At 39.2% G+C, this 16080-nt stretch overlaps 1 protein-coding gene across 5 annotated transcripts; it reads right to left on the reverse strand.

The window, feature by feature from the left end:
- Positions 1 to 518: 518 nt before the first annotated feature.
- On the reverse strand, positions 519 to 15530 carry git2b (G protein-coupled receptor kinase interacting ArfGAP 2b). 5 transcript variants are annotated; one of them, XM_084400877.1, is made up of 20 exons: positions 15228 to 15400; positions 13846 to 13979; positions 13092 to 13204; positions 12902 to 13007; positions 12644 to 12730; positions 11824 to 11954; positions 11638 to 11732; positions 11502 to 11547; positions 11265 to 11313; positions 11037 to 11109; positions 10835 to 10932; positions 10629 to 10740; positions 10410 to 10552; positions 7188 to 7340; positions 6897 to 7106; positions 6619 to 6708; positions 3446 to 3528; positions 3150 to 3341; positions 2125 to 2188; positions 519 to 1992 (listed from the first exon to the last, which is right to left on the reverse strand). In XM_084400877.1, exons 1-20 carry the CDS (start codon positions 15280 to 15282, stop codon positions 1813 to 1815), a joined length of 2214 nt encoding a protein of 737 aa, XP_084257003.1. In that variant the 5' UTR covers positions 15283 to 15400; the 3' UTR covers positions 519 to 1812. The 5 variants fall into 5 exon arrangements, with proteins under 5 accessions (XP_084257003.1, XP_084257004.1, XP_084257002.1 ...); XM_084400878.1 differs by having other exon boundaries at positions 6897 to 7091; positions 11265 to 11316; XM_084400876.1 differs by having other exon boundaries at positions 11265 to 11316.
- Between the last annotated feature and the right edge of the window lie 550 nt (positions 15531 to 16080).

Below are 16080 nucleotides of genomic sequence, written 5' to 3' on the forward strand. Positions count from 1 at the left end.
CTACTGAGAAATGGCATGCTACATGCTTTTAAATAATTAAATGGGTTATATCCCGTTATAGGCTTAAAACCTTATGAATAGACCTTGTGGCAATTTATAAAAGAGCGCAACAGAGCAGCTTAAAAGGATAGATCATTAAAAAAATTAAAATTCTGTCATCATTTACTCGCCCTCAAGTTGTTCCAAACCTGCATGAATTTCTTTCTTCTGCTGAACACAAAAAATCTATATTTTGAAGATAGTCTGTGACCAAACAGTTGATGCGCCCCATTGACTTCCATAGTATTTTTTCCCCATACTATGGAAGTCAATGGAGCCCATCAACTGTTTGTTTTCCCCCATTCTTCGAAATATCTTCTTTTGTGATCAGCAAAATGAATTCATACAGGTTAGGTTTGAAAGAACTTGAGGGTGAGTAAAACATAACAGAATTTTAAATTTTTTGGGTAAACTATCCCTAAGTTATGTCATTCTACAGTACATGCAAATAATTAATGAACAAAATGACAAGCTGTAGCTTGAGTACAATTAAAATTTATTATATTTAGTAACAAGACTGTGAAGCAGCATCAACTGCATGATGCATATCCCATATGAAGGCCGATGTGTCCTTCCAAATTGAGCAGGTAAGTGCATGTGTACACATCCACCAGCTACTGGAGCAGGAAATAGGACAATCTCGCACCAGATTAGTTGCATACATAACTGACAACCAGCAGCTTACATATATAACTTGTATATAAATATAATACAATGTACTGAATAATACAAAGCAATACCACATAATACCGGAATCACTAACACAGCAGCTGGTGGCCGTTAGGCAATTGTTTGTGTTATTTGTATTATTTCAGACAAGGCAGCACATGAAAACGTCCTTTGGACACACAAGAGCATCCCTAAAACATCAGACAGAGTGAATTCATAGTAAAAGGATTTCGTTTTACAGTTGCCTATGAATAAACTCTGACATTCTCTGATGCCCTGGACAAATGAAAACTTTCACACACACATGCCTGGGATTAAGCTGCAAAGACTGAATCTTGAAAGAAATTCAAAGGGACAATCATTTGAACTGGATAACGATGAGGCACAAATTAATGAAAACTATTAATGGCGAAAATAAACATGACATTTTAAAATCATAAGCCGAGGGTGATGTGTCTGCATGTGTGAGGGACTATATATTTAAGTGTATAATAGACACCCAAGCATACACACAAATGAGGTATAACAGCTCACATACTAAAGCACTCCATAATAAGACTATACACTCTGAATACTTAATACAATGGCAACACCAGGACAGGTAAGGAAGGATTTTGCAGCGAGGCTAAAGGTATTTATTGCACAAGAAATGAGGCATTGTGTGTGTCCTGACATCTACATCATGGTCACATTTTGAGCGAGCTGGTTTTCAAGACAGAAATACTTACTACGCCAGCTGAATTTCAGCAATAATAGCTGTTTATGATTTTCAGTTTTGTCTCACTTAAACTTCGTACATGGTATATTTGAAATGTGCAGGTAGGAAATGAGTAAAGGCCATGTTCTGTTCATCCACAAACAAGAGCAATACAGATATGACAAATCAGTTAATTAGCACCATGGGAAGCAAAACAAATATTAGTTTACATTATAAAACGGCACAGTAAAGCTAGGAAAACATAATTAAAAAAATCAGGGCGCTGATTATCAAGGCTTTGTGCCCCGAAAGTTATGTTAGAGTAAACGAAAATTGATCAATAATACTGGACAAGATAATAGGCGCTCAATAATAGGTGAAAGGCGCTCAGCGACTCGTACTGTAACTCAGTTACTGTCTTTGGTAGTCACAGTAACTAGCTGTTTAGCCGCCTTGGCAATGTCGTATGCACACTGAATAACTTGCTGGGAATCATGCGGTGTGACCTTTTGACATTCGCCCTGCAGACGGCTGGCACTGGAGGTCAAGAGGCGTAAGGATCCGCGAACGGTCTCGGAGGACGGCCTCTGTGATGGGAGACAATTTCAGAGCCGTATTAACCGCTTAGTGCTTGGAGTGGATGCAGAGACTTATGCATAAAGATATAAAGGGTTATATTCTCCACTATGGCAAAGTTTCCTTATTGGCTCAAGGCTTACCTTAGGGAATAACGTAGCCATTTCTGTCACTGCTACAAGAATTCTCTCCGAACACAGGACAAAACTTGGACAAAGAAAGACAATGGAAAATGCAGTTTTTTTCTCTGATTAGATCAATTGTCATTTAAAATGATTATGATTAAAATATTAAATTTTATTATAAAAACTTGGGGAAGTAGAACCAAATATACTCTCCTATTCTATTTTTTTGTTTTTTGTTAATTTATATATTATATACATATGTGTATCTTATTCATATATCTTTATTATTATTATTTTTTTACAATCTGTGTACTGTTGTTGTCTTGTAGTGGAAGCTGCTTCTGTCACCAAAACAAATTCCTTTCTGATTCTGATTCTGATATGGCTCCAATCATCCACACAAAAGCTTTGGACACACTATGACCCAGTTCAGCCTCAAATAAAGAAAACGTATTAAATATCCATTTTATTTACAAATACAGGATTAAAACAAGGATACGAAAGCCCTTTTTGATAATTAGTGGTTCTTGATGGTAAAAAACAAAAACAAAAACAAAACCTCCCCAAACCCACAATAACCACATGTGACTTGTTTTGCACTGTGTAAGGACAGCTAAAGTGCAGATCTGGGTGAGTGAAATGCTAACCTAAGGTATCGTTCTCCCATGACTGCATAATGATCATCACAGACCTGAGACCGAATGCCAGCGCAAGTTGAACAACAAAGGCTCCCAGTGTTCAGAATATTGGATTCAAATGACCGTTCCTGATACTTATGTGAATACTGAACATACTGCATGCAGTAAACTCAGCAAGAAAGACAAAACATAAGATCTACACGTATCCTTCCAACATGGCCATGTGTTGTTATATCCCAGCTGTGTTGACACAATTCCATCACTTGCTTAACAGACAAAAGAGACACTGTGTCACTAGGGCTGAGCCACTGAAGTCTCCGACTGGAGAATGGGTCCTTTCACTCCTTTCACTCCACTAAACCTACCCAGGCTGTCGCCACACGAAGGCCAGACAAATTTTCTTACCTCTCATGTTTATTTTCCTGTGCAGCTCTGAGTAATTCCTGGATGTTCTTAGTGATCAGCTCTGTTTTGCTGATGACGTCCTCTGTGCACGGTAGAGTCGAATCACACTCGCCCTCAGACAGGTTTTCTGATTGTGGCACTGTACCGTCACCCGGCCAGCCACTCGCCCTGGAGAAGTTACTCAGTGTTGACCTGTGGGGAAGGTGGAAAGCATTCACCGTTAAAAAATAAATTAAATACATGTTTTTTTTGTGTGTTTTTTTTTTTTTTTTAACAACAAAAGGTGAAAGACAAACCCGGATTCTTCCATCTCAATGTGGTTCAGTGCATTATCATAGTCACTTTCTGGCATGCCGCTCTGGGTGTCCAAGGTGGATCCCTGTAACAGGAGTAGAGTCACAGTGAGCTTTCTGCTTAAACAAGGGATGCAACCTGTTACTGACAACTGGTGCTTACTCAAAGCTTGAAGAGACAGCAAACAATCATGCTTTTGGTGTAGAATCAAAACATCAGCATAACAGCTGTAAAGTAAGGTCAGAAACATACTTTGCGCTAGCAGTCAAATGCAGACGCTTGGCCAACACGTCGTAAATACTTAACGTGTTCTCGCATTAACAATGCAGTAACAAACCCTCGAGACTCAAGGGGGCGATAGAGTTACCGTCAAACATCTGCCCTATTTAACTGCCCTGCATTGTTATTCAGGTAACTAGCTATAAACATGTTAAACTAAATTTAACTTGCTCAAACTGTTGCTCCACCAGCAACGCCAATGTCATGGGTTCAATTCTCAGGGCATGCATGAACTGATAAAATGTATACTATGGAAGTAAAATAATGACAAATGTTTTTGAAACAAAAAAGCTTGTTGAAACATATGCATTGCATTAACCCTGTTTGCATTTGAATGCATTTTATTTTCAGGGCTTGCATTTTTATGGGCTGAAATTCAACATGGTTGTATATTTAAGCTGTGAATATTTTTCAATGCAAAACATTTCACACACGTTTTCATTATTAAAAATTCAATAATCCATATTCACCTTCCAGATTTCACTTCCAAAATGTTAATTCTGTTTAAAAATACAACCTATAATATTCGAGAGGCAATTTTCGGTCCATTTTCATTTCGCTTTATAAATTCGCTTCCACAAATTCAGTGGTCCAAATGCGACAGAAAATTCAACATTTGACATCCGGGAACGGCAGGAATATCAGTAGATTGCCGATTGATAATCTCCATAGCTGTTAGTCAGCCTCACCAGCAGGGGGCGCAAGCGGCTGTTGATGAAGAAAACTACAGAGCAACGGGTGAGAGAGTCATTCATTCATAAAAATGGATTTGCAGAAATGGAGCAAGCGGTAAGTATTGTGATGATTATCAGGACCAGTATATGGAAAAGCTGATAAAGACACAAAAGCTGTGTTTACATATCTTCACTGTTACTTTTGTACATGTATGCAGCTTTCTCTACTGTGAACAAGATTATGTTATTTCCCGATGCGGATGTACAGATCAAACAATAAATCTGAGGTAGCAGACATATATTTCTCTCGGTTGTTTAGGTTTCTTAACTTTATATGCAGCTGTGCTGCCGAACTGGGGATTCCCTCAATATGTCATTCTCCAGGATTCCCCTGTGGTCAGGACACTTAACTTAATGGACTAACACACAGTGATATAAAAGACCAAACTCGCACCTTATTGGGGATGTAGGCTATACAAGATATAGGAACAGGCAAGTGGACAAGGTTTCACGCTGAGCGATTTTGAGTGAAATACTGGCATAAAGTTGTCTTGACACTGATATTCGCACATATAGACTGTCTCTAAAGTTACATACGACATTGGTACACACGTTTCTAACTTCAATAGCATTTGAAGAGAATGACTTACAGTCATAAAAGCAACTGTAAAGTGTTCATGTAGGTGCCAGGCATAATGCACACCTTTTAGATTTTTGAGATTTAATAAAATAAACTGTCAAATCAAGTGTACATATTGCTATTTTTTCAGCACCACATGAGCTCATATTTATTTTAATATCAACTATCTAAAAAGTGTGCATTCCAGTCTCAAGCCAACTTATGCCAGTACTTCACTGGGAATCGCTTAGTGTGACACTGCACGTTATGCTCATATTCTGGTCCATCTGCTTGCCTATTAATAAAGCCTACATCCCCAATAAAGTGGGAGTTTAGTCTTTTATAGCACTGTATTTTGTCCATTGAGTTACTTTAAGTGTCCTGACCGCAAGGGACTCCTGGAGAGTAACATTTTGAGGGAATCCCCAGTTCTGCAGCAGCTTCTCAATATAAAGTTAAGAAAACTAAACAAACAAGAGAAATACAAGTCTACTACCTCAGATTTAACGTTTGATCTGTACATCAGCATCGGGGAATAACATAATCTCGATCACGATAGAAAAAGCTGTGCAAAACTTACATGTACAAAAGTAACAGTGAAGACTTCAATGTAAACACAGCTTTTGTGTCTTTATCAGCTTTTCCATATATATACTGGCCCTGATAATCATCACAATACTTACCGCTTGCTCCATTTCTGTAAATCCGTTTTTATGAATGAATGACTCTCTCACCCGTTGCTCTATAGTTTTCTTCATCAACAGCCGCTTGCGCCCCCTGCTGGTGAGGCTGACTAACAGCTATGGAGATTATCAATCCGCAATCTACTGATATTCCTGCTGTTCCCGGATGTCAAATGTGGAATTTTCTGTTGAATTTGAACCACTGAATTTGTGGAAGTGAATTTGTAAAGCGAAATAAAATGGATCGAAAATTGCCTTTCGAATATTATAGGTTGTATTTTTAAACAGAATTAACATTTTGGAAGTGAAATCTGGAAGGTGAATGTGGATTATTGAGTTTTTAATAATGAAAACCTGTGTGAAATGTTTTGAATTGAAATATTCAAAGCTTAAATATACAACCATGTTGAATTTCAGCCCATAAAAATGCAAGCCCTGAAAATACAATGCATTAAAATGCAAGCAGGGTTAATGCAATTTTTTCAAGTAGTGCAATTCAACAAGCTTTTTTGTTTCAAAAACATTTGTCATTATTTTACTTCCATAATATACCTTCAATGCAATCTAATTCACTTTGAATAAAAGCATCTGCACAAAAAAGCATGGATTGCATTCTGATACATTTCAAACGATGGGCGGCATCAAACTTGTGTAGCTAGAAGCGTTTGCATTCACGTACTTGCATAGAGTATGTTTCAGGTCTGAGATATCAGAGCCAGTGACTGCTTCACACATCAAGCAGAGTGGTGAGTAATGTTAATGGCTGGCGTCTCTCGCTGCATATACGGTTTAAAGTTAGTAATCCAGCTGAGGAACACGTTGTCCATTGGTTGGACAGATCTGATTCATGCACTGAGTGAATGGGGGACAGGTAGAAGATAAGCCCTTCCAACAGCCTGTTCACTGAGCAGGTACTTCACCCTTTGGGTTATCTCATCCCAGGACCAGGACAGAGTTGAGGGGAACGTGGGAAGGGAGGAGAAGGCAGTCACCGAGGGACCCTTCCCAATCTAGAAAGGGTTCAGATTATGTTTTGAGGGATTTTTTTTTTAATTATGAATGCACAAAAAGAAAAGAGGGGTTATCAAATCATACCTGAAGTGATGATTCACTGGGTTACCAACTGAGTTAAAACCAAAGGAAATAATGAAACGGGAGCACCAAAACCAATTTTGGCTTTGGTTCGGTTTGTACTTACATTAGATGGCAGTGGTTGAAGAGTCAGAGTTGTGTCAGGGTGGACGGTCTCTCCTCTAGGGTGGTACTGCCTCGGACCCGAACCAGTCTCATACATCGACATGGCCCTACAGCCGCGTGGAGGTGCCCTCTGCGGGAGATCCTGCGACCTTGCCAAACTGTTTGGAGTTTGCCATTTCAGAGTGCTGTTCTCATTCTGGAGGGAGTTTAACTGAAATGAAGACACTAAGCGGAGTCAGACACTTTCAGCTACAGCAGTGATGGAGTGTCGGACTGCGATCTGACCTCTTACCTTGCTTTGCATGAGTCTCAACTCCTCACTAAGATGGCAGTTGACCTTGAGGAGCTGCTGGATCTTTGCTTCAGAGGCATTGAGGGCACTTTTCACTTCCATGAACTCCTGAACGGTGATCGGGCTGTCCGACAAGTCTGAGGACTCTGAGCTCTGATAAAAAAAGATCACAGTTAGTTTTGATCCCACGCACTATTAAGTAGGCCTGTCGCGATAATTACTATATTGACTTATCGCACCATATATGGAGGTGACCTCGTTAAAAATTTTAAATAATTATGCATATATACAATACATATATCCTCTAGATAACTAGGGCTGTCAAATAAAATTTCAAATATTCGTAGAATAAAACAAAAAAAACATGCATACATTCGAATGCAAAAACCGTGCATTCTAATTTTTTTTGTGTCAAGAGGTGTGCGAGACGTGATGACACAACACAGTACTTTTTTCTTTTAACATTAAAGGGATAGTTCACCCAAAAAATGAAAATTAGCCCATGATTTACTCACCCTGAAGCCATCCTGGGTGTATATGACATTCTTCTTTCAGATGAATACAATTGGGAGTTATATTAAAAAAATGCCCTGGCTCTTCTAAGCTTCATAATCGCAGTGAATGGCTGTATGTCTTTGGAAGTCCATCAAAGCGCATATATTCATTATTAAAGTGCTTCACGTGTCTCTGGGGGTTAATAAAAGCCTTCTGAAGTGAAGCAATGCGTTAGTGTAAGAAAAATATCCATATTTAAAACTAGCTTCCGGCAGACGGCCGTACGCATCGATTTACGCAAAAAGAGTAACCCTTGAACTTGATGCCTCTCTTGGTTCAAACAAACAGGGCTGGGCAACCGCGTTCGTCATTACGTTGTGCGTTAAAGGTGCTGTATGTAGGATCCAGCGGCCTCTAGCGGTGATGTTTCAGATTGCAACAACAGCGCTCGTGCTCGTGAAAAGCAATAAAGTTGCAACTGTAGTCTTTCACATCAGATAACGTTAGCAAATGGTCGGCGTTAGCTGGCGAACTAATGATGTCTAACTTGAGCCAACTAAAGCACAAAATCACAATATATTTTACATGCTTTGAAGTATTGTTAGCTTACCTGTCCAAAAGGATGAAAGCCAACTCAGGGTCTGTTTTTATACCTAAAACAAAGCGGAGGTCTCTCCATAATTCAAACGCTCTGCCAATGTTGATCTGTGTTTTCGTCCTGAGTCGATCCGATTGACGTTTGGCCTGACGAGCTTCAGCAGATACATTTTTTTTTTTTTTTGGAGTTTGTGCCAGAGTCTGTGTTGTGCTGGAGGCAGGTCGTTTTTTGGTGTTATCAGACTCCATGTCGTTAGCTGCAGTGCCGTCGCAATAGACTGTATATATAAAACGGAGAGGCTCGGGAGCGCGCATGCACGTCACATCCGGTGGATTTCGCAGAAAATCCGACCCGGAGACTTCACATAAAAATAGGAATACTGGCCTTCAGAGGTAATAGCAAAACGCGAAAAGTGGATCATTGTAATGTGTGATTACAACCCCTTCACAGACGGGCAATAAAAAAAGGATTCATTTTATAAAAAAAGTTACATACAGCACCTTTAAGTTCAAGGTTACTCTTTTTGCGTAAACCGATGCGTACGGCCGTCTGCTGGAAGCTAGTTATTTTAGTCGATAAAGTTTTAAATATGGATATTTTTCTTACACAAACGCATCGCTTCCCTTCAGAAGGCCTTTATTAACCCCCGGAGATGCGTGGAGCACTTTAATAATGGTAAATCATGTAAATCATTTCTGGGTGAACTATCCCTTAAGTATTGACTTTAGAATTCGAATATAATTCGAATTTTGCTAATATTTAAGAAAGAAATTCGAATGTAGCTTTTCAGCCATTTTGACAGCTCTACGAAATACCATATTATTCGACATTTTTGAAAGCACATGAGACTCCACCGTTTACGTTTACAACTCTGCATGTAAACGGTCTAAAAATACCAGACAATATTATAGTTGATCTTCACATTGGTTTAAAGAAAAACGGCAGACACACTGAAAGGAACTGCAAATTCAATCCCTGAAAGTAGGTGGTGCTTATAGAACAGCATAAATATACTGATTTACCCAGTTACTTGTGCTGTACGCAAAGCAGCGCTGTGTTTATAAACTCTACTTTATTAGGCATTATTCTTTGGAACTTTGATTAACCAATTTTTATGTAGTTCAATCCTGAGCCAAGCATTGATTTTGCACTTCCCTGATACTGAGCTAGTTAAATAAAATTAACACACAGGGCTGCCTGCACGTGATCAGCATCCATGCACTCACGATGTTTTTTTCAGGTTTTCCTGCTTTCCCCCAATCAGTAGCGCTGTTTCGCTTTGGCTTTGGCAGCACCATGCTACTCTATACATTTTTTTTACATGTTTAATTCAAACACTTTTAAGGACTTATGTTTGTTTTCACATACTTTCCAGTTCTTGAATCCATGTATCTGAAAGTCAAGTACTTTTAAGAAGCATGGGAAACCCTGCCAACATTTTAACCGATCGCACTGCCTCTGTCATCTTGTCTGCTCTCTCTGTCAGAGATGAAAGCGAGGCTTAGGCAGCTCCTCCTCACACACAGAGACACTGACAGGTGCATAGTTTTTCTATGTAAACGTGCGCTAGACAGACGCGTTTAAACGTTGCACTTGCATTTTTTGCAGCGTCTCGTGCACAACACGGCTTTATAAACACACAGCGCTCAAGTTAAAAGAAGTTCAACTTTTAAAAAACATGTCTCTAGAAAAATACTAGTTGCCTGTTGAGACATTTGTGCTTTTGTTCATATGGATAGCGGGCTGCTAAATACGGTTTGTGTTTTTCAGCAATAGTGGGCACCCCACTTAACTGAGAAAAGAAGGTCTGGGAAAAATCTGTAGATGGAAAATCTCCACACAAGTGCCTTTTTGTTATGTAGCCTACTTTAAAGGTCTGACATTGTCAAACATGTTTTTTTCTGCTTTTTGTTACTTTGCAAAAGTTTTATTTATTTAGGATACAAATTATTATCTAAATATTCTTGAGAATCAAAAGTCATTTGGAAGTATGTACTTCCATTATTATGCTGTTATTTTACCAATTTTAGTGGCATAAAATTGTCTTAAAATGACAATAATATTGTTATTCGCAATTATTCCTGGGACAATTATTACTATTACGCACCCAGAGAAACTCAACAATTTACCTTGGTCCTCTCGTCTTTTCCAGATGTTGGTTCTTGCTCAGTATCCTCATCTGATGCTACACTGTCATAATCAGGCTGGTCCATCTCAGGACTTTCACTGCCATGACGGTTCCCAATGTCCTTCAGAATTAACTCCACATTATCTGGGGAAAAAACAAAAGGTGGAAGTTGAACTTTATGCATCATACAGTTCATGACAAACCCAAGACCTTTCATCACCTTTGACATTATCAGGAGAATTTCCTTGCTGACGGCGTTTGGCATCAGTTAAAATATCAATGACCAGCGTGGCAAACTCATGTGCATTGAACCTTGCGAGTTTCTGGCGTCCCTGCAACATAAATACCACAAACAGAGGGAAACTCAAACATGATCAAATCAACTCAAAAATTTTACAAGGTGTGTGCGCATCTGTGTCAATGTACCTGATTCCTAGTGGAAGAATATTCAGGGTTGACAGGGAGGAAAGGTACCACCGTGGTGTCAGTTACCAAAGTGCTGTGGTTCTGCGTTGCAAGCCAGACTACAATAGCAAAAGAATGACACCATTCAAAATGTTAGGACAAAATCAGAATTTGTACTTTTAGAGAAAAATGTACAGATATCAGGCTATTACGCTTCTCTAACCTGCATCTGTTTCCCTTCTGTCAACTTCATCGTACACATCCATGGCTAGTTCTTCAAACTGATGATTACTGAGCTGAAAGCACCACAGCAAGGTTATTTTGCTGTATACAGCTAATTTTAGGTGTCAAATTAGGTGTTGGAATAAAAATGTAATGAGCAACCCCACCATGCATGGAGACAAACTTAAGTTACAGCTTTACAAAAACAGTAAACTACTGTACAACTTACGGACTGAAGCTTCTTCTTTGCTGCTTTGGCCAGTTCTGACAAGTCAAGACTGCTGTATGTAAAATAAAATAAAGAGAGACATTATCATCTGATCATAACTTACTCTAGTAAGACAAGCAAGTGCCATTTCCATACTTACACATTTCTTATCCATATGAAGCCAGCAATGAAAACAAATTATGCAATTAAGTATTTTAATAAACTAAAGGCATGATACAAAAAGAGAGCTTATCCTACCTGTCTGCTATCTGAGGAATTATAAAGTGTTGCCCGCTTTTATGATCTGAGGAAAACAAGAAGCCATTTTCTTTCCAGGATCTCAAATCTGTGAGGTACATGCTGTGCTGTCATTACAGAGATACTGATGACTGACCTGGCTTTCTCCCGCACAGATAGAACGCTAGTCTGTCTGTCAGCTCAAACTGGATCTCCACCAGTCTGTCTGCGAGTTCCTGGTGTCCTGCCTGCCTATAGTGAGACATAACGGATAACAGAACATAAAACATCACTGAAAATGATTCATATTTGTACTGATCCTTCAAATCTGCATCTCTCTCACCTGGCGTAGTCAACAGGAGTCTTCCCAGAACTGTCTTGTGCTCCGGGGTCGGCTCCATAAACAGTAAGCAGCTCTGCCTGTAGCAGCTGACCTGCTTTAGCTGCCACATGTAATGGAGTATTTCCTTTCTCCTGAAGAAAACAAATGACATTCATTAGAGTAATTCAGTCAGGGACAATAAACTAAACTCCTGCTATGGTGCGCATGGAATACATAGAAAAGAAAGCAAAATAATGATATCTTTTTCCACTTTAGCGGTGGATCGACATGAAGGCATCCACCTATACTGCCATGCAAAGCACAGTATTTACACATTTTGTCAAAATTGGGTTCTGATATCAGTGGGCCAGATTTCCTAACAGCTTGCTCTAGCGCAAACCCTCTTTTGGCGTTAAAAAAACTACTGTCAGGATTTACTAAAGACACGCAGTGAAAAGTTAGTGCTGAAAAGGCCTGGACAGTTATTTTTCTGGCTGACCTTATTGCATATGCATTTGTATGAGTCTCCCTTTCAGACACAAGATTTATGGGGGGAGATTATTTAAAGGAATCATGCAAGGTGATTTACTAAGGTTTGAGCTAGTCAATTTAATGTTATTTGCGCCATTATTTTCCACCCAAAAAAGGCATGTCTTAATTAAACCAGACGCTAATTTGCACTGCTCTTGGTAGATTGCGTTGGTCATTATGGAAATGATCCGGCTGCGTCTGTGTTCTTTAATTTGCACGTCATGAGTAGAGCACTATTTTTTATATTACATAAACTAGAACTTTAGCATTTTCAAAACTTAGCAATATCCTTATGGTCTTTGAAACTTACTGGATGGAAAAAGTTAGCCTGTGCTCCCAGCGACAACAGCCTCAGACACGTTTCCAAATTGCCGGTTCTCACACTAGAGTGAAGTTGCTAAAAAACAAAACAAGAGTGAATCCATGGTTTATTTTGTGGTTTTGGTCTCAAGACCTCTGAAGACCACATCAGATGTAGATCTTCAATAGGCCTTGTTTGAGTCTCATTTTCATCTCAGAGATTCTTGTCCAGTTCAGTTCGTTCATTTTTATTAAGTAACATTCTTACCTTGCTGAGGTCTTTGGCAGTGACACTATCATCTTCTCTACATGGCATTCGATGAACAAAAGCCAACATTTGATATTTAGCCTTTATGAAATCTGTTTTGTTAGGGCTGAGAGAGAAGTAAATGATTAAGTGAGCATGTTTAAGCTGAGAGACTCGCTTGGCTCTAAATGACATGATATATGGGACTCACTGGACTTTGTCCTGAGGATTGGCTTTGCGTTTTCCACTCATGATGGAAGATGGATCCAGAAGGCTGTGTTCCCAGATTGAATTTGCTCCATTATTGTACAGGGACTTCACCATCTATGGATAAACACCAAACACTTCACCTCAACTTTCATTAACTTTCACTTAAGACAAGAAATGAACACGCATAAAACGCTGCAATGATGTTCCTGAGACACATGAGCAGTGTCTAGACACTTCAATGAAAAAAAAGAACAAGAAAAAGAAATACTACGGAAGTCATTGGGCCCATCAACTGTTTGGTTACCAACATTCTTCAAAATATGTTTGGTGTTCAACAGAAGAAAGAAATTCATAGAGGTTTGGAACAACTTGAGGGCGAGTAAAGACCTCTTCCTTTAAGCATAAACCAATCCTTAAACCAAAGACAGATACATTAATGATTAGGTTTTGACATCACTACTGGGCAATAATCAGATTTTTTATGATTTAACAAAGTCAAGTAAACACGGTTTACTTGCATTACCAGGTTATTGGTTTGCATGTAAACCAGGACAAGAGGTTATTTCAAGAATCTGAATGCTCATTGTCTTGCGGTGTGGTGCAGGACGCCGACGAGAGAAAATACGCAGAACACTACATTCTATTTCTGTTTGAGGAACCGAGATACAATGCCTCATTTCCTTTTAATGAACCTCAGGAAACATGATGCAAAGCAAAGCAGCTCCACATTAAGAGCACGCAGAATGGGTCTTCACCTGTAGCTGTGAGGAGGGCCACAAAGTTTGGGTCAGGTGCCGGACCTGAGAGCTGTGGCGGCCCAGACCTCGGTGAATACTGCAGCATTCATCGCAGATCAGAACTCCACGATTGATCGAGGCCCAACGAGGATCTAAGAAAGAGAAAAGAAAAGCTTTGTTACTTAAGTATTGCAAATTCCCCTCAAAAGGCAGACCTCGACATTATACATTCTTCCTCCTTACACGCCTACTGTCAAAAACTTGCCAAATCTATGACAAATGTATAAAGGCCCATTCACACCAAGACCAATAACTAAAGATAACTATATCAGTGTCCACACCGGCGGACGATATCGTTCTGTTTATTCTACGCGCGTGCTTGTCTGCCGCTTTAAATGCTCAAGCTTGTTAGAGCAGGATTGATTCTGATTGGCTGTCAATGATTATATCGTTCATCAGCTGGATAAAATCGTTCTGAAAATGATTCCGACTATATCGTTTCTCTGTGCCGTTATCGTTATAGCTGTGGTGTTAACTCTGCTATTCTGTAATAATGAGAACGATTTTTAGACCTATATCTTCATCGTTTTCTTTATAGTTATCGTTCTTGGTGTGAACAGGCCTTAACGCTGAGCCTTTGTACAAATGGCCAGATGTGCTAGTTTCCATGGAAGCATAGAAGATGCTCTCAAGATCATTTTCAAATATTGCAGGAGAACATGATCATCAGAATTTAAGTTCTACTGTCATTGAAGCAAAGGAGGAACAGTATCTTATTTAATGCACTTTTTTTTTTTTTTTTTTTTACAGGTTAACAACAAACAGCATTTTAAACTTAACAGTCAGATAAAGCCAAAATAGTAAATTAATGTAGATCATTTAGACCAGATGGATCACAAAAAAACGGTACTTAAATATAATAGCCTAAATAATAATATTAGATTATATAAGTTATTTAAGTTCAGTGTTTTATTATAATAAATAACAATACCGTTATGATAACAGAAACTAGGGATTTCGGTGGAAACTATGGTTACCATGGTGTAGCCTATCTTTGTTAGGTCTTCCCTGCTTAATGAATTAAAGATGCGTCTTTACCTCAAAGTAAAAAATTGGGAGACTAACGTTACAGTTTATTGGTTGATCTGAATGTAAAAATTAGTTTTTAAAAGCGAGGGCCTGACCATCATCAGTTAGCGGTATTTTCCAATGGGAATATCGGGACTGTCCTTTAACCGTGTTATGTTTTATTCAGAAACCAGTATCCATGTAATCCGTGAGTATTATTACTGTGTTGGCTAAGGCTTGAGAATAATCTCAAATAAATTCATTTTATAAACATCTGTCTGAATAAAACCCTGCAAGATCACATAGTTTCGTGTTTGTTTTGTTTGTCTTACCGGTCGAGCTGCAGTCTGCGCAGACCTCTCTGTTTCGCGCTCTAATGGACATCATACAGCTGCTTTACACGACAATATAAAACATTAATGTGCTTAACACATTAATGAGGGAGAGAGACAGATGTGGGGAGGACGTGTTTTCCCTTGTTCCTCCTTATATGACGCCTTTTTTTACTTCCTGGAAGAGGAGGAGATCAGCAGTCATGGGCGGGTGTTCTTCAATATGACACCGCGACGCGACCAGCTCCGAACGCGCCCATTATCAACTGACCAATAATGTGCTGGTTCGTCGCGTCGTGTTACTTTTCGTTTTACCTTCATGAGGGTAGGCTACTTTAACTATATAAACACAAACGAGAGAAAAGGAGAGGAATTGACATTTCAAATATCTGGAGGATTTGTCACTTTCTGTGGGTTTAGGCCTATACCCTGGTTATTTTCTGACCCTAAAGATTAGCATGCAAAACTCCCCACCAACACTATTAACCCCTTCAGGCCCTGCAGCCATTGGAATGGACATCACATGGTTTTTGGTTTAAACCAATAAAATGTTATGTTTTTATAATTTGAGTAATGCCTGGTCACTCATTGGTCTCTGATCAACCAATCACAAAAGTTAGTTCACCCCAAAATGAAATTTCTGTCATGAATTAGGCCTACTCACCCTCATGTTGTTCCAAACCCGTAAGACCTTCGTTCATCTTCGGAACACAAATAAATACATTTTTGATGAAATCCGAGAGCTTTCTGACCTCTCCAGACAGCAATGCAACGACCACTTTCAAGGCCCAGAAAGGTATAAAGACTTGAAAACTTTGAAAGTGGTTGTTGCGTTGCTGTATATAGAGGGGTC

Source organism: Rutilus rutilus (assembly GCF_951802725.1).
Source record: "Rutilus rutilus genome assembly, chromosome: 25".
Classification (NCBI taxonomy): domain Eukaryota; kingdom Metazoa; phylum Chordata; class Actinopteri; order Cypriniformes; family Leuciscidae; genus Rutilus; species Rutilus rutilus.